Source organism: Pelophylax lessonae (assembly GCF_965119305.1).
Source record: "Pelophylax lessonae genome assembly, chromosome: 1".
Lineage (NCBI taxonomy): Eukaryota > Metazoa > Chordata > Amphibia > Anura > Ranidae > Pelophylax > Pelophylax lessonae.
The window spans coordinates 33,206,378-33,225,765 of NC_138768.1; the positions used below are offsets into that span (position 1 = coordinate 33,206,378).

The following is a 19,388-nucleotide window of genomic DNA, read 5'->3' on the forward strand; positions in this document are numbered from 1 at the left end:
ATGGATAGGCTGCACACTCAGTGATGCCACCAGTCTCTAGTGAATGAATAGGCTGCACACTCAGTGATGTCACCTGTCTCTAGTGACTAGATAGGCTGCACACTCAGTGATGTCACCTGTCTCTAGTGACTAGATAGGCTGCACACTCAGTGATGTCACCTGTCTCTAGTGACTAGATAGGCTACACACTCAGTGATGTCACTAATCTCTAGTGAACGGACAGCCTGCACACTCAGTGATGTCACCAGTCTCTAATGAATTGATAGGCTGAAAACTCACTGATGTCACCAGTCTCTAGTGAATGGATAGGTTGCAAACTCAGTGATGTCACTGGTCTCTAGTGAATGGATAGGCTGCACGCTCAGTGATGTCACCAGTCTCTAGTGAATGGACAGGCTGCACACTCAGGGATCTCACCAGTCTCTAGTGAATGGATAGGCTGCACACTCAGTGATTTCACTGATCTCTATTGGATGGATAGGCTGCACACTCAGTGATGTCACCAGTCTCTAGTGAATGGATAGGCTGCACACTCAGTGATGCCACCACTCTCTAGTGAATGGAAAGGCTGCACGCTAAGTGATGTCACTGGTCTCTAGTGAATGGATAAGCTGCACACTCAGTGATGTCACCAGTCTCTAATGAATGGACAGGCTGCACACTCACTGATGTCACCAGTCTCTAGTGAATGGATAGGTTGCAAACTCAGTGATGTCACTGGTCTCTAGTGAATGGATAGGCTGCACGCTCAGTGATGTCACCAGTCTCTAGTGAATGGACAGGCTGCACACTCAGGGATCTCACCAGTCTCTAGTGAATGGATAGGCTGCACACTCAGTGATTTCACTGATCTCTAGTGAATGGATAGGTTGCACACTCAGTGATGTCACCTGTCTCTAGTGAATGGACAGGCTGCACGCTCAGTGATGTCACCGGTCTCCAGTGATTGGACAGGCTGCACGCTCAGTGATGCCACCAGTCTCTAGTGAATGAATAGGCTGCACACTCACTGATGTCACCTGTCTCTAGTGACTGGATAGGCTACACACTCAGTGATGTCACTAATCTATAGTGAACTGACAGCCTGCACACTCAGTGATGTCACCTGTCTCCAGTGAATGGACAGGCTGCACGCTCAGTGATGTCACCGGTCTCCAATGAATGGATAGGCTGCACACTCACTGATGTCACCAGTCTCTAGTGAATGGATAGGCTGCACACTCAGTGATGTCCCCAGTCTCTAGTGACTGGATAGGCTGCACACTCAGTGATGTCCCCAGTCTCTAGTGAATGGATAGGCTGCACACTCAGTGATGTCCCCAGTCTCTAGTGAATGGACAGGCTGCACACTCAGTGATGTCCCCAGTCTCTACTGAATGGATAGGCTGCACACTCAGTGATGTCACTGATCTCTAGTGGATGGATAGGCTGCACACTCAGTGATGTCACTGATCTCTAGTGGATGGATAGGCTGCACACTCAGTGATGTCACCAGTCTCTAATGAATGGATAGGCTGCAAACTCAGTGATGCCACCAGTCTGTAGTGAATGGATAGGCTGCACACTCAGTGATGTCACCGGTCTCTAGTGAATGGATAGGCTGCACACTCAGTGATGCCACTGATCCCTAGTGAATGGATAGGCTGCACACTCAGTGATGTCACCAGTCTCTAATGAATGAATAGGCTGCAAACTCAGTGAGGTCACCAGTCTCTAGTGAATGGAAAGGCTGCACACTCAGTGATGTCACAGCTTTCTAGTGAATGGACAGGCTGCACACTCAGTGATGCCACCAGTCTCTAGTGAATGAATAGGCTGCACACTCAGTGATGTCACCTGTCTCTAGTGACTAGATAGGCTGCACACTCAGTGATGTCACCTGTCTCTAGTGACTAGATAGGCTACACACTCAGTGATGTCACCAGTCTCTAATGAATTGATAGGCTGAAAACTCACTGATGTCACCAGTCTCTAATGAATGGACAGGCTGCACACTCACTGATGTCACCAGTCTCTAGTGAATGGATAGGTTGCAAACTCAGTGATGTCACTGGTCTCTAGTGAATGGATAGGCTGCACGCTCAGTGATGTCACCGGTCTCTAGTGAATGGACAGGCTGCACACTCAGGGATGTCACCAGTCTCTAGTGAATGGATAGGCTGCACACTCAGTGATTTCACTGATCTCTATTGGATGGATAGGCTGCACACTCAGTGATGTCACCAGTCTCTAGTGAATGGATAGGCTGCACACTCAGTGATGCCACCACTCTCTAGTGAATGGAAAGGCTGCACGCTCAGTGATGTCACCAGTCTCTAGTGAATGGACAAGCTGCACACTCAGTGATGTCACCAGTCTCTAGTGAATGGATAGGCTGCACACTCAGTGATTTCACTGATCTCTATTGGATGGATAGGCTGCACACTCAGTGATGTCACCAGTCTCTAGTGAATGGACAGGCTGCACACTCAGTGATGTCACCAGTCTCTAGTGAATGGACAGGCTGCACGCTCAGTGATGTCAACGGTCTCTAGTGAATGGACAGGCTGCACACTCAGGGATGTCACCAGTCTCTAGTGAATGGATAGGCTGCACACTCAGTGATTTCACTGATCTCTATTGGATGGATAGGCTGCACACTCAGTGATGTCACCAGTCTCTAGTGAATGGACAGGCTGCACACTCAGTGATGTCACCAGTCTCTAGTGAATGGATAGGCTGCACACTCAGTGATGTCACCGGTCTCTAGTGAATGGACAGGCTGCACGCTCAGTGATGCCACCACTCTCTAGTGAATGGAAAGGCTGCACGCTCAGTGATGTCACCCGTCTCTAGTGAATGGATAAGCTGCACACTCAGTGATGTCACCAGTCTCTAGTGAATGGACAAGCTGCACACTCAGTGATGTCACCAGTCTCTAGTGAATGGATAGGCTGCACACTCACTGATGTCACTGGTCTCTAGTGAATGGACAGGCTGCACACTCAGTGATGCCACCAGTCTCTAGTGAATGGATAGGCTGCACACTCAGTGATGTCACCAGTCTCTAGTGAATGGACAAGCATCACACTCAGTGATGTCACCAGTCTCTAGTGAATGGACAGGCTGCACACTCAGTGATGCCACCAGTCTCTAGTGAATGGACAGGCTGCACACTCAGTGATGTCACCAGTCTCTAATGAATGGATAGGCTGCAAACTCAGTGATGCCACCAGTCTGTAGTGAATGGATAGGCTGCACACTCAGTGATGTCACCGGTCTCTAGTGAATGGATAGGCTGCACACTCAGTGATGCCACTGATCCCTAGTGAATGGATAGGCTGCACACTCAGTGATGTCACCAGTCTCTAATGAATGAATAGGCTGCAAACTCAGTGATGTCACAGCTTTCTAGTGAATGGACAGGCTGTACACTCAGTGATGTCACCAGTCTCTAGTGAATGGATAGGCTGCACACTCAGTGATGTCACAGCTTTCTAGTGAATGGACAGGCTGTACACTCAGTGATGTCACCAGTCTCTAGTGAATGGACAAGCTGCACACTCAGTGATGTCACCAGTCTCTAGTGAATGGATAGGCTGCACACTCACTGATGTCACTGGTCTCTAGTGGATGGACAGGCTGCACACTCAGTGATGTCACCTGTCTCTAGTGAATGGACAGGCTGCACGCTCAGTGATGTCACCGGTCTCCAGTGAATGGACAGGCTGCACGCTCAGTGATGTCACAGCTCTCTAGTGAATGGATAGGCTGCACACTCAGTGATGCCACCAGTCTCTAGTGAATGAATAGGCTACACACTCAGTGATGTCACTAATCTATAGTGAACGGACAGCCTGCACACTCAGTGATGTCACCAGTCTCTAATGAATGGACAGGCTGCACACTCACTGATGTCACCGGTCTCGAGTAAATGGAAAGGTTGCACACTCACTGATGTCACTGGTCTCTAGTGAATGGATAGGCTGCACACTCAGTGATGCCACCAGTCTCTAGTGAATGAATAGGCTACACACTCAGTGATGTCACTAATCTATAGTGAACGGACAGCCTGCACACTCAGTGATGTCACCAGTCTCTAATGAATGGACAGGCTGCACGCTCAGTGATGTCACCGGTCTCCAGTGAATGGATAGGCTGCACACTCACTGATGTCACTGGTCTCTAGTGAATGGATAGGCTGCACACTCAGTGATGTCCCCAGTCTCTAGTGAATGGATAGGTTGCACGCTCAGTGATGTTACCTGTCTTTAGTGAATGGAGAGACTGCACACTCAGTGATGTCACCGGTCTCTAGTGAAATGACAGGTTGCACACTTAGTGATGTCACCAGTCTCTAGTGAATGGACAGGCTGCACGCTCAGTGATGTCACCAATATCTAATGAATAGACAGGCTGCACACTCAGTGATGTCACCAATTTCTATTGACTGGATAGGCTGCACACACAATGATGTCACCAGTCTCTAGTGACTGGATAGGTTACAAACTCAGTGAGGTCACCAGTCTCTAGTGAATGGACAGGCTGCACACTCAGTGATGTCACCTGTCTTTAGTGAATGGACAGACTGCACACTCAGTGATGTCACCAGTCTCTAATGAATGGACAGGCTGCACGCTCAGTGATGTCACCAATCTCTAGTGACTGGATAGGCTGCACACTCAATGATGTCACCAGTCTCTAGTGACTGGATAGGCTACAAACTCAGTGAGGTCACCAGTCTCTAGTGAATGGACAGGCTGCACACTCAGTGATGTCACCAGTCTCTAGTGAATGGACAGGCTGCACACTCAGTGATGTCACCTGTCTTTAGTGAATGGACAGACTGCACACTCAGTGATGTCACCAGTCTCTAATGAATGGACAGGCTGCACGCTCAGTGATGTCACCAATCTCTAGTGACTGGATAGGCTGCACACTCAATGATGTCACCAGTCTCTAGTGACTGGATAGGCTACAAACTCAGTGAGGTCACCAGTCTCTAGTGAATGGACAGGCTGCACACTCAGTGATGTCACCAGTCTCTAGTGAATGGACAGGCTGCACACTCAGTGATGTCACCTGTCTTTAGTGAATGGACAGACTGCACACTCAGTGATGTCACCAGTCTCTAGTGAATGGACAGGCTGCACACTCAGTGATGTCACCAGTCTCTAGTGACTGGATAGGCTACAAACTCAGTGAGGTCACCAGTCTCTAGTGAATGGACAGGCTGCACACTCAGTGATGTCACCTGTCTTTAGTGAATAGACAGGCTGCACACTCAGTGATGTCACCAGTCTCTAGTGAATGGACAGGCTGCACACTCAGTGATGTCACCAGTCTCTAGTGAATGGACAGGCTGCACACTCAGTGATGTCACTAGTCTCTAGTGACTGGATAGGCTGCACACTCAGGGATCTCACCAGTCTCTAGTGACTGGATAGGCTACAAACTCAGTGAGGTCACTAATCTATAGTGAATGGACAGGCTGCACACTCAGTGATGTCACCAGTCTCTAATGAATGGACAGGCTACACACTCACTGATGTCACCAGTCTCTAGTGAATGGACAGGCTGCACACTCAGTGATGTCACCAGTCTCTAGTGAATGGACAGGCTGCACACTCAGTGATGTCACCTGTCTTTAGTGAATGGACAGACTGCACACTCAGTGATGTCACCAGTCTCTAATGAATGGACAGGCTGCACGCTCAGTGATGTCACCAATCTCTAGTGACTGGATAGGCTGCACACTCAATGATGTCACCAGTCTCTAGTGACTGGATAGGCTACAAACTCAGTGAGGTCACCAGTCTCTAGTGAATGGACAGGCTGCACACTCAGTGATGTCACCTGTCTTTAGTGAATGGACAGACTGCACACTCAGTGATGTCACCAGTCTCTAGTGACTGGATAGGCTACAAACTCAGTGAGGTCACCAGTCTCTAGTGAATGGATAGGCTGCATTCTCAGTGACATCACGAGTCTCTAGTGAATGGAGAGGCTGCATACTCAGTGATGTCACTGATCTCTAATGAATGCATAGGCTCCACTCTCAGTGACATCACCAGTCTCTAGTGAATGAAGAGGATGCACACTCAGAGATGTCACCAGTCTCTAATGAATGGATAGGCTGCAAACTCAGAGACGTCACCAGTCTCTAGTGAATGGAGAGGATGCACATTCAGTGATGTCAATGGGTCTCTAATGAATGGAAAGGCTGCGTTATCAGGGATGCCACTGATCTCTAGTCAATGAATTTGTTACATACACAGCAATGTCACCTATCTATACTGAGTGGATAGGCTGCATCTGAGTGATATCAGCAATCTCTAGGGAACACACAGGCTGCATTCTTGTTAAAGTCAACTGTCATCATCCGCTACCTGTAGCACATCTATCCCATCCTCAGTGGGATTCGGGTACGTGTCTGGAATTTCCCAGCCAGTCAACATTGCTCACCCCAGTTTAGACCAGAACAGAGCAAGCATTCATATCTATACAACTCAGACTGAAAAACTAGGGTTGTGCAAATGTATCTTCTGGTCTCCATGAACTTGTATCCCTGTTTTCACTAAAATTGTTCAAGCATGAAGATATGTTCTCCCCATGACAATATGTTATATGAATTTTACTTATTGCTATCTGTTTCCCCACTGTGAAGTCTTACAATTACCTCCTACCCCAACCATCACACCGGACAATCCCCACCCCCCGGGGGGCAGAGACCGCCATAAAATCCCACAGAGGTTATAATTTTCGCAAAAATGAAATGAAAAAAAAAAAAAAATGCTTTGACCGCTGTTCTGTTTTATAAATGGCAATTCCAGGGTAAAGATAACACAATATTGTCACCGGTCACTAATGGCTCCTTCATTAGTAGTGAGTCACATAAGCCGTTCTATTGTCCTCAAACAATAAAAAGATGAAAGAGACATCATACAGCAAATAAAATATGAAAAGCTGAACATGCGGTGTTCTGCAGAGAAATACATTATCGGTAAGTTACAGGTTTGATTAGGTTTGTTATTTTATAATATTTATGCATCTAATGTAGAGTTCCTTTGTGTCTTCTATAGATCTACAGTCTGATGGCAATTCATCTTAAAGTGCAACTATAATTGTATCTGAGCACCACAAACTGAAAACATGATTTAATTCAATTTTTAATATATAAAGCAAATTCACCCATCCATCCATCCATCCATCCACCCATCCATCCATCGTTTCCATGCTTTATATTATTGAGAAATCACTTTAAAAAACACCCCCTAGCAGTTCTAGCCATGGTCATATTGAGTAAGGGCAGATGATTCATGTAGCATTTATTTCCTGGAATCCATCTGCCCTTGGCTCAGGCATGCACATAGAAGAGTGCGCTTAGCTGAGAAAACCATTCCTCCAGATGAAAAAAAAAAAAAACACCCATGAAGACTCCTGAGGTGTATGACATAATTGTGGCCTAGGCCAGAAACCAGAAAGCAACTTAACCACTTCCAGACCGCCCCCCGCAGTTTTACTGCGGCAGGCAGCCCCTCCTCCGCGAACCGACGTAGGTCTACGTCGGTCGCGTGCCTGCAGCTAGGGGGCGAGCATTCGCCGCTGGCGGCGTGCTCCCGCCCTCACTCGTCAGCGGGGACTCCGATGCGCGGGGCAGGCGGCTCAGATAGCAGCCAGGCACCCGCGATCTCTCCCCGATGAGAGAAAGAACGGTCAGCTGTTGTAAACACAGCTGACCGTTCTTCTGTCTGGAATGATCACAGAGCACCTGTGATCCTTCTATATAGGATCACAGGTCTCTGCTATCATTTCACAAGCCCCGCCCCATATAGTTAGAAACACGCCCCCTAGGTACATTCTCTCTGGAATGATCACAGAGTGCCTGTGATCCTTCTATATAGGATCACAGGTCTCTGTGATCATTTCACAAGCCCCGCCCCATACAGTTGGAAACACGCCCCTAGGTACATTCTCTCTGGAATGATCACAGTGTGCCTGTGATCCATCTATATAGGATCACAGGTCTCTGTGATCATTTCCCCAGCCCCGCCCCATACAGTTAGAAACACGCCCCTAGGTACATTCTCTCTGGAATGATCACAGAGTGCCTGTGATCCTTCTATATAGGATCACAGTTCTCTGTGATCATTTCACAAGCCCCGCCCCATACAGTTAGAAACACACCCCTAGGTACATTCTCTCTGGAATGATCACAGAGTGCATGTGATCCATCTATATAGGATCACAGGTCTCTGTGATCATTTCCCCAGCCCCGCCCCATACAGTTAGAAACACGCCCCTAGGTACACATTTAACCCCTTGATCACCCACAGTGTTAACCCCTTCCCTGCCAGTATCATTATTACAGTAACAGTGCATATTTTTAGCACTGATCTGTCCGCTGCAATGTCGCAGTCCCACAAAAAATCGCAGATCGCTGCCATCACTAGTAAAAAAAAAAAAAAAAAAACAATAAAAATTACAGAAATCTTTCCCGTAGTTAGAAGACACAATAACTTTTGCGCAAACCAATCAAAATACTGCGATTTTTCTTACCAAAAATATGTAGCAGAAAACAAACTGGCCTAAAATGTTAAAACATGTCGATTTTTTTTTTTTTTTTTCGTTTTATTGGGAATGTTATATAGCAGAATGTGAAAATTGTTTCGTTTTTTTTTCACAATTGTCGCTCATTTTTTTGTTTATAGTGCAAAAAAAAAAAAAAAAATTGCACAGGTGATCAAATACCACCAAAAGAAAGCTCTGTTTGTGGAGAAAAAAAGGACATCAATTGTATTTGGGTACAGCGTTGCACGACCGTGCAATCGTCCGTTAAAGTAACGCAGTGCCAAATCGCAAACAATGGCCTGGTCAATAAGGGGGCAAATCCTTCCGGTCCAGAAGTGGTTAAGAAATGTAAAAAAAAAAAAAAAGTTTAAAAAAAGTAAATTATTTTTATTGCCTTTTGATCTATAGTTATTAACTAATGCTAGCATCATAAGGATTAACATAGTTAATGTGGATAGAGAGAGTTTAGTTTTAATTTAATTAGCCAAGCATATACAGAAGTCAGGGCTCTCAGACACTTACCCGCCTTTAAACCACGGGGGTTTGGATGGGTCTCCATCGTCTTGGGTCTGAAGTGAAAAGAAAGTAAGTTAATAATTGAAAAAGAAAACAAGGAGATAATTTAAATATCATAAGACGCACAAACACTTCCGGAGTCATACTTTCCATTGCACACAACATAATTTGCACATGCGGTTTTCCAGTACATGCAACGTACAGTATATACATTTCCCAATTTTCAGTACACACATCACATATACTCATCCTCCTGTCCCCAGTATATACAACACACACAAAATATACCAGCTCCTGCTTCCAGTATACTCCAATATACATCTCCTGCTTCCAGTATACTCCAATATACATCTCCTGCTTCCAGTATACTCCAATATACATCTCCTGCTTCCAGTATACTCCAATATACATCTCCTGCTTCCAGTATACTCTAATATACATCTCCTGCTTCCAGTATACTCTAATATACATCTCCTGCTTCCAGTATACTCCAATATACATCTCCTGCTTCCAGTATACTCCAATATACATCTCCTGCTTCCAGTATACTCTAATATACATCTCCTGCTTCCAGTATACTCTAATATACATCTCCTGCTTCCAGTATACTCCAATATACATCTCCTGCTTCCAGTATACTCTAATATACATCTCCTGCTTCCAGTATACTCTAATATACATCTCCTGCTTCCAGTATACTCCAATATACATCTCCTGCTTCCAGTATACTCCAATATACATCTCCTGCTTCCAGTATACTCTAATATACATCTCATGCTTCCAGTATACTCTAATATACATCTCCTGCTTCCAGTATACTCCAATATACATCTTCTGCTTCCAGTATACTCCAATATACATCTCCTGCTTCCAGTATACTCTAATATACAGCTCATGCTTCCAGTATACTCCAATATACATCTCCTGCTTCCAGTATACTCTAATATACATCTCCTGCTTCCAGTATACTCTAATATACAGCTCCTGCTTCCAGTATACTCTAATATACATCTCCTGCTTCCAGTATACTCCAATATACATCTCCTGCTTCCAGTATACTCTAATATACATCTCCTGCTTCCAGTATACTCTAATATACATCTCCTGCTTCCAGTATACTCCAATATACATCTTCTGCTTCCAGTATACTCCAATATACATCTCCTGCTTTCAGTATACTCTAATATACAGCTCATGCTTCCAGTATACTCCAATATACATCTCCTGCTTCCAGTATACTCTAATATACATCTCCTGCTTCCAGTATACTCTAATATACAGCTCCTGCTTCCAGTATACTCTAATATACATCTCCTGCTTCCAGTATACTCCAATATACATCTCCTGCTTCCAGTATACTCCAATATACATCTCTTGCTTCCAGTATACTCTAATATACATCTGCTGCTTCCATTATACTCTAATATACATCTCATGCTTCCAGTATACTCTAATATACATCTCCTGCTTCCAGTATACTCTAATATACATCTCCTGCTTCCAGTATACTCTAATATACATCTCCTGCTTCCAGTATACTCTAATATACATCTCCTGCTTCCAGTATACTCCAATATACATCTCCTGCTTCCAGTATACTCCAATATACATCTCCTGCTTCCATTATACTCGAATATACATCTCCTGCTTCCATTATACTCTAATATACATCTCCTGCTTCCAGTATACTCCAATATACATCTCCTGCTTCCAGTATACTCTAATATACATCTCCTGCTTCCAGTATACTCTAATATACAGCTCCTGCTTCCAGTATACTCTAATATACATCTCCTGCTTCCAGTATACTCCAATATACATCTCCTGCTTCCAGTATACTCTAATATACATCTCCTGCTTCCAGTATACTCCAATATACATCTCCTGCTTCCAGTATACTCTAATATACATCTCCTGCTTCCAGTATACTCTAAAATACATCTCCTGCTTCCAGTATACTCCAATATACATCTCCTGCTTCCAGTATACTCCAATATACATCTCCTGCTTCCAGTATACTCTAATATACATCTCCTGCTTCCAGTATACTCTAATATACATCTCCTGCTTCCAGTATACTCCAATATACATCTCCTGCTTCCAGTATACTCTAATATACATCTCCTGCTTCCAGTATACTCCAATATACATCTCATGCTTCCAGTATACTCTAATATACATCTCATGCTTCCAGTATACTCCAATATACATCTCCTGCTTCCAGTATACTCTAATATACATCTCCTGCTTCCAGTATACTCTAATATACATCTCCTGCTTCCAGTATACTCTAATATACATCTCCTGCTTCCAGTATACTCTAATATACATCTCCTGCTTCCAGTATACTCTAATATACATCTCCTGCTTCCAGTATACTCTAATATACATCTCCTGCTTCCAGTATACTCTAATATACATCTCCTGCTTCCAGTATACTCTAATATACATCTCCTGCTTCCAGTATACTCTAATATACATCTCCTGCTTCCAGTATACTCTAATATACATCTCCTGCTTCCAGTATACTCCAATATACATCTCATGCTTCCAGTATACTCTAATATACATCTCCTGCTTCCAGTATACTCCAATATACATCTCATGCTTCCAGTATACTCTAATATACATCTCATGCTTCCAGTATACTCCAATATACATCTCCTGCTTCCAGTATACTCCAATATACATCTCCTGCTTCCAGTATACTCCAATATACATCTCCTGCTTCCAGTATACTCCAATATACATCTCCTGCTTCCATTATACTCTAATATACATCTCATGCTTCCAGTATACTCTAATATACATCTCCTGCTTCCAGTATACTCTAATATACATCTCCTGCTTCCAGTATACTCTAATATACATCTCATGCTTCCAGTATACTCTAATATACATCTCATGCTTCCAGTATACTCCAATATACATCTCCTGCTTCCAGTATACTCTAATATACATCTCATGCTTCCAGTATACTCTAATATACATCTCATGCTTCCAGTATACTCCAATATACATCTCCTGCTTCCAGTATACATGTCCCATATACACCCGTTTCTAGGAGGAATAAAAGACATCACCTCCAAAGATTCTGAGTATGGTTCATATCCACATAGAAATACATGGTAACCAACGCGTTTCAGGAGCTACAAATATACTGCCTTCATCAGGGTTTACTCCTAGCTGCTGGAAGTCATTCCACTGAAGAATACCGCATTTTCCGGCGTATAAGACGACCCCCAACTTTTCCAGTTAAAATATAGAGTTTGGGATATACTCGCCGTATAAGACTACAAGCCGAGTGCCGATACAGCTCACCTTCCTTTCCTCTCTGCCCTGCTGTAGCCATGAAGCTGTGTATACCCATGAAAGCTGCTATCTGAAAGCTGCAATCCCTGCATGCTGATCCAGTGTCCATCTCCCCGTACTCCACACCGCTTACCTTCCTCTCCGCCCGCTGTAGCCATCCATCCATGCAGCTCCGTCATCTAAGGGTTAATATGCGGCTGTATCAGCTCGGCGCTCGGCTTGTTCTGCCGAAATCTGGCGCATGCGCATTTGCGGCAGGGATGCCAACTCTCACAGGGAGACCTAGCAGGCTTCAGGAGCGAGAAGGTAGAGTAATAGGATACAAGGGCAGGGTGGGTCAGGCGGGTGAAAGAGGCATGTTTTCCCGACACATCTGGTCACATCGCCACTCTCTCTCTCTCTTTTTTCCATACCCCAGGCATACCGCGGATGTTTTTGAGCCCCCCCTCCACCGCATATTCTCCAGTTTCGGCCTATAAGACGATACCCGGCGTATAAGACGACCCCCGACTTTTGAGAAGATTTCCAGGGGTTAAAAGGTCGTCCTATATGCCGGAAAATACGGTACTTTATGCCATGATAACAAAGTCCTTTTCCTTCCGGCTTACACAGTGTTGCAAGCCCTGAGGAAGAGGTTTTTAGCCTAGGAAAAGTGTTGGATTTCTATGATGAAATAAACGCTTTCAGACTATAGAATCTTTGGTGTCATGCTCTTATTCACCTATTTTCTCCAGATTATATCTGAGACACCCCAATAGGGTGTTCTCCATAGCAGAATTAGGAATAATCCTACATTCAGCACCTCTCTTCCACACTTCTTCATATTTTACTTTTTTTCTGATTTTTATAATACATCTAACAAATGCCCTTCCATTATCAGAACACGACAGGCATCATCAATTCCTCTGTAGACCAACATGCATGCCACACATACATTCTCTATCCTCCTGTGCACACATACAGCTACTTGTGAAGTAGACTATGAGATGTTCACACATTCCTGTTATTTGTGCTGTACACACAGTCACACCAAAAACACTTCCTAGTATTTGCACTGTATTTATTCTCCATGTACTAAACAGGCCCTGCTGGCTCTATCCTAGATGTACCAAACAGGCCCTGCTCCCCATGTACCAAACAGGCCCTGCTCCCCATGTACCAAACAGGCCCTGCTCCTCATGTACCAAACAGGCCCTGCTCCCCATGTACCAAACAGGCCCTGCTCCCCATGTACCAAACAGGCCCTGCTCCCCATGTACCAAACAGGCCCTGCTCCCCTTGTACCAAACAGGCCCTGCTCCCCTTGTACCAAACAGGCCCTGCTCCCCTTGTACCAAACAGGCCCTGCTCCCCTTGTACCAAACAGGCCCTGCTCCCCATGTACCAAACAGGCCCTGCTCCCCTTGTACCAAACAGGCCCTGCTCCCCTTGTACCAAACAGGCCCTGCTCCCCTTGTACCAAACAGGCCCTGCTCCCCTTGTACCAAACAGGCCCTGCTCCCCATGTACCAAACAGGCCCTGCTCCCCTTGTACCAAACAGGCCCTGCTCCCCATGTACCAAACAGGCCCTGCTCCTCATGTACCAAACAGGCTCTGTTCCCCTGTGTACCATAGAGGCTCTGTCCAGCATGTACCAAAGAGGCTTGGTTGGCTCTGTCCTGCATGTACCAAACAGGCTCTGATCCCCTGCACCAAGGAGGCTCTGTTCCTCTGTGTACCATAGAGGCTCTGTCCTGCATCTACCAAAGAGGCTTGGTTGGCTCTGTCCTGCATTTGCCAAACAAGTTCTGACCTACATGTACCAAATAGGCTATGTTGCCCCTGCACCCAACAGGCTCTGTTCCTTGTTGGCTCTGTCCTTTATGTACCAAACAGGCTCTGTTCCCCTGCACCAAGAAAGCTCTGTTCGGTTGGCTCTGTCCGACATGTACAAAACAGGCTCTCTTGGCTCTGTCCTACGTGTACCAGACAGGCTCTGTTGGCTCTGTCCTACGTGTACCAAACAGGCTCTGTTGCCCATGCACCCAACAGGCTCTGTTGCCCATGCACCAAACAGGCTCTGTTCCTCTGCATCAAGGAGGTTCTGTTGCCCGTCAACCAAACAGGCTCTGTTGGCTCTGTCCTACGTGTACCAAACAGGCTCTGTTGGCTCTGTCCTACGTGTACCAAACAGGCTCTGTTGCCCATGCACCCAACAGGCTCTGTTGCCCATGCACCAAACAGGCTCTGTTCCTCTGCATCAAGGAGGTTCTGTTGCCCGTCAACCAAACAGGCTCTGTTGGCTCTGTCCTGCATGTACCAAACAGATTCTGTTAGCTCTGTTCTGCATGCAACAAAAAGATTGTTAGCTCTGTCCTGCATGTACCAAACAGGCTCTGTTGCCCGTGCACCAAGGAGGCTCCATTCCCCGTGAGCCAAAGGGGCACTGTCCTGCATGTACCAAACAGGCTCTGTTGGCTCTGTCCTGCATGGCTGACTAAGGACTAACGTCCGAAATGCTTAGGCCGTTTTACAGCTTTGTACATGTTTACTTAATAAAGAAATACTATTTCGGATGAGTGCCAACCATCCCTTTCCTTACTCTGATATGCTGGAGGTATCAGCAGCATCAAGGTCTGAGCACGGGGTGGAGCTTTTATGGGGGAAGGTTGTAGCGTCTATATCCCTGTTTTCTGTTGCCCGTGCAGCCAACAGGCTCTATTACCTATGTACTAAACAGGCTCTATAACCTATGTACTAAACAGGCTATATAACCTATGTACTAAACAGGCTCTATTACCTATGTACTAAACAGGCTCTATTACCTATGTACTAAACAGGCTCTAATCCCCATGCAATAAAAAAAAAAAAGGCTCTGTTCCCCTGCACCAAAGAGGCTCTGGTTCCTCTGTACAGAACATAATCAATCACTTGGCACAGATCAAGCTCTATTCCACTGCACAGAAAAAGCTCTGGGGGGGGGGGGTATTTACTAAAACTGGTACACACAGATGCTGGTGCAGCTGAGCATAGTAACCAATCAGCTTCTGACTTCAGATTGTTCTATTAAGCTCTGACAATACAACCTGGAAGCTGATTGGTTACTTTGCAGAGCTGCCCCAGATTCTCTATGCTCCAGTTTCAGTAAATCTCCTCCTCGGTTCTGTGTCTCCGTACTTCCTACCTCTGGCCTTTATAAGCAGCACTCATACCACCAATCCCAAATATTAACCAAACCATGACAGGAGGGCACACATACATAAGCATAGGGAAAGGGGGGGGGGGGGAGGGAGGAGCAGGTATAAAAACACAAATAACCTGATATTCAGCTCTATTCCCCTCTGTGGAAGAAAAAAAGAGGAGGAAGAGAAGGTTAATAAAGACTCTGTCTGTCCTACCGGGTGTAAGCCCTTCCAGGACAAATGTGGACACGTGTGGAGGTGAGAAGGTGAATTCTGCAACTTTACCCCGCAACCCCAACCAAGCCAAAGGTGCCACCAAAGGACAAATGGAGTGAAGGACAGGACAAGTCCAGGATGATGATGTATGTGATCAGCAAGACGAAGTATGAGCTTCTGTATCCATCAGAGGTGTTTAGACACTAAAGGGAGGTAAATGGCGCCCTTAGTATGCAGTCAGCTCCTTCAATTTATTTTCCAGCCTAGATTAGATGCTGGTTGAGATGGATACACTGTATATATCATTTTCTTTTATCACATGGTAATGTCATCCTCTAACACAGAAGAGACATGAGACGCCAAGAACCAGAATTATCAGCTGTTGTCTTTTATACATATGAAAGGTCTAGGTTATCAGACTCTCTGAACGAAGATCTTCCTCATCGTCATATCAAACCCTCCGAAAGAATAATAATAATAATAATAAAAAAACCAAAAAAAACAAATCCTTTTTATTTTCCCCATGGTGCAAAGAATGGGTAGGAAAGACATAAGAGGGCAAGGGGAGGAGGAAAGGGAAGCAGAGGACCTGTAAAAGGGAAAGAGCTAAGGGAAAGCAGAGGAACCCGAGGAAGAAAGGGAAAGCAGAGGAACCCGAGGAAGAAAGGGAAAGCAGAGGAACCCGAGGAAGAAAGGGAAAGCAGAGGAACCCGAGGAAGAAAGGGAAAACAGAGGAACCCGAGGAAGAAAGAGAAAACAGAGGAACCCGAGGAAGAAAAGGAAAGCAGAGGAACCCAAGGAAGAAAAGGAAAGCAGAGGAGCCTGATGAGGAATGGGAAGGCAAAGAAACCTGAGGAGAGGGAAAGGGAAGACAGAGGAACCAGAGGAGGAAAGGGAAGACAGAGGAACCAGAGGAGGAAAGGGAAGACAGAGGAACCCGAGGAGGAAAGGGAAGACAGAGTAACCCGAGGAGGAAAGGGAAGACAGAGGAACCCGAGGAGGAAAGGGAAGACAGAGGAACCCGAGGAGGAAAGGGAAGACAGAGGAACCCAAGGAAGAAAAGGAAAGCAGAGGAACCCGAGGAAGAAAGGGAAAGCAGAGGAACCCGAGGAAGAAAGGGAAAGCAGAGGAACCAGAGGAAGAAAGGGAAAGCAGAGGAACCTGAGGAAGAAAGGGAAAGCAGAGGAACCCAAGGAGGAAAGGGAAGGCTGAGGAGCCTGAGGAGGAATGGGAAGGTAGAGAAACCTGAGGAGAGGGAAAGGGAAGACAGAGGAACCCGAGGAGGAAAGGGAAGACAGAGGAACCCGAGGAGGAAAGGGAAGACAGAGGAACCCGAGGAGGAAAGGGAAAACAGAGGAACCCGAGGAGGAAAGGGAAGACAGAGGAACCCGAGAAGGAAAGGGAAGGCAGAGGAAACGAGGAGGAAAGAGAAGGAAAAGGAACCCAAAGAGGGGATGAGGAAAGAGAAGGCAAAGGAACCCAAAGAGGGGATGAGGAAAGAGAAGGCAGAGGAACCTGAAGAGAGGAGGAGGAAGGAGAAGGCAGAGGAGGAGCCCAAGGAGGCAAGGAGGAAAGGGAAGGTAGAGGAACCCGAGGAGGAAAGGGAAGGTAGAGGAACCCAAAGAGGAAAGGGAAGGTAGAGGAACCCAAAGAGGAAAGGGAAGGCAGAGGAACCTGTGAAGGAAAGGGAAGGCAGAGGAACCTGTGAAGGAAAGGGAAGGCAGAGGAACCTGAGGAGGAAAGGGAAGGCAGAGGAACCCAGGGAGGCAAGGGCAGGCAAAGGAACCCAAAGAGGGGGGAGCAAAGAGAAGGCAGAGGAACCCAAAGAGTGGAGAAGGTAAGAGAAGGCAGAGGAACCCGAAAAGGGGGGGGGGGGGAAGGGAAGGCAGAGGAACCCAAAGAGGGAGAGAGGTGGATAAAAGGGAAGGCGGAAGAACCAGACATGAGTTGGGGAAAGGAGGAAATGGAAGGCAGATTAGCTGGAAGAGGATAAAAGTAGAAAGAAAGGAAGGCAGAGGAACCAGAAGAGGGGGAGAGGAGGAGAGAAGGGTAGGCAGGGGAACAGGATGAGGGAAAGGGGAGGAGGAAAGGGAAGGCAGAGGAACTGGAAAAGGGGACGAAGAGGAGGAAAGGAAAGGCAGAAGAGCAAGGAGGGGGGGTGAAGAAAAGGAAGGCAGTGGAGCCAGAAGAGTGTTAGGGGATGGGGAAAGGGAAGGCAGAGGAGCCAGAAGAGTGTTAGGAGAGAGTGAAAGGGAAGGGAGAGGATCTGGAAATGAATTAGGGAAAGAGTGAAAAGAAAGGAGCCTGGAAGAGGGGGATAGGAGGAGGAAATGGAACACAGAGGAGCTGGAAGTGGATAGGGAAAGGCAGAAGAAGATGGAAGAGGAAAGGGGTTGGGGCGAAAAAAGAGAAGGGGAAAACAAAAACAAACATTCATATAGGAAAGAGGAAACCGCAAAAAGAAAAGTATGTGGAAAATGAATGGGGAAAGGAAAAATGGAGAAGGGAGAAGAAATGTGAAACTAACTAGTTGCTAAATACTATTTTTTATTCTTGCCAACACAATACCATATACATCATTCTCTGACCCAGGTAAAAAAATGATATATGTAATTCAAAGCTTTTTTGCATTGAAGTCAATGGGACGCGATTTTGTATTGAAATAAATAGGGAGTGTTTTTGCATTAAAATCAATAGGGGGCGTTTTTGCATTGAAGTCAATGGGATGCATTTTCGCATTGAAGTCAGTAGGGAGGCCTTTTTGCATTGAAGTCATGGGGATGTAATGTTGCATTAAAGTCAATAGGGGGGCATTTTTGCATTGAAGTCAATAGGGGGCGTTTTTGCATTGAAGTCAATGGGATGCATTTTCACATTGAAGTCAATAGGGGGGGGGGTGGCATTTTTGCATTGAAGTCAATGGGATGTAATGTTGCATTAAAGTCAATAGAGAGGAATTTTGCATTGAAGTCAATAAGGGGCATTGATGCATTGAAGTCAATGGGAAATGTGATTTTGTATTGAAGTCAATGAGACTCGATTTTGCATTAAAGTTAATAGGAGGCGTTTTTGCAATCAAGTCAATAGGCGGCATTTTTACATTGAAGTCAATGGGAATGCAAATTTGCATTGTAGTCAAGAGGGGGTGTTTTTGCATTGAAGTCAATGGGACACGGTTTTGCATTGAAGTCCAAATGGGGCGATTTCACATTGAAGTTTAAAGGGTGCAGTTTTGCATTGAAGTTTATAGGATGCAGTTTTGCATTGAAGTTTATAGGATGCAGTTTTGCATGGAAGTCAATGGGATGCAGCTTGCAGTGAAGTCAACGGGACACAATTTTACATTGAAGTCAATAAGGGGGGTTTTTTTACATTGAAGTCAATGGGACGCAATATTGCAATGAAGTCAATGTGATGCCCTGACTTTGCCATTATCGGCACTTATTTTTTTTTTCCCCATTGGCAAAGCACCGATAACCCTATTGGCGGATGATATATTGGTGCATCCCTAATTAGAACTAATTTATATTTGTCTATTTCTTACCACACTTTGCGCATTTCCCTTATGCTTTGGATTAGCACCTACAGACATTACCCAAAACCGAACATATATAAGGGGTATCTGATTTCAC

The 19,388-nt window shown here is 45.6% G+C and overlaps 1 protein-coding gene across 1 annotated transcript in view; it reads right to left on the bottom strand.

Moving 5' to 3' along the window:
• Positions 1–19,388, bottom strand: part of UNC13B (unc-13 homolog B) — a 703,803-nt gene that overhangs the window by 218,917 nt on the left and 465,498 nt on the right. The window contains exon 11 of the mRNA XM_082256386.1: positions 9,073–9,119. Within this exon, the coding sequence (XP_082112512.1) occupies positions 9,073–9,119 (47 nt within the window). The remainder of the gene's footprint in view (positions 1–9,072; positions 9,120–19,388) is intronic.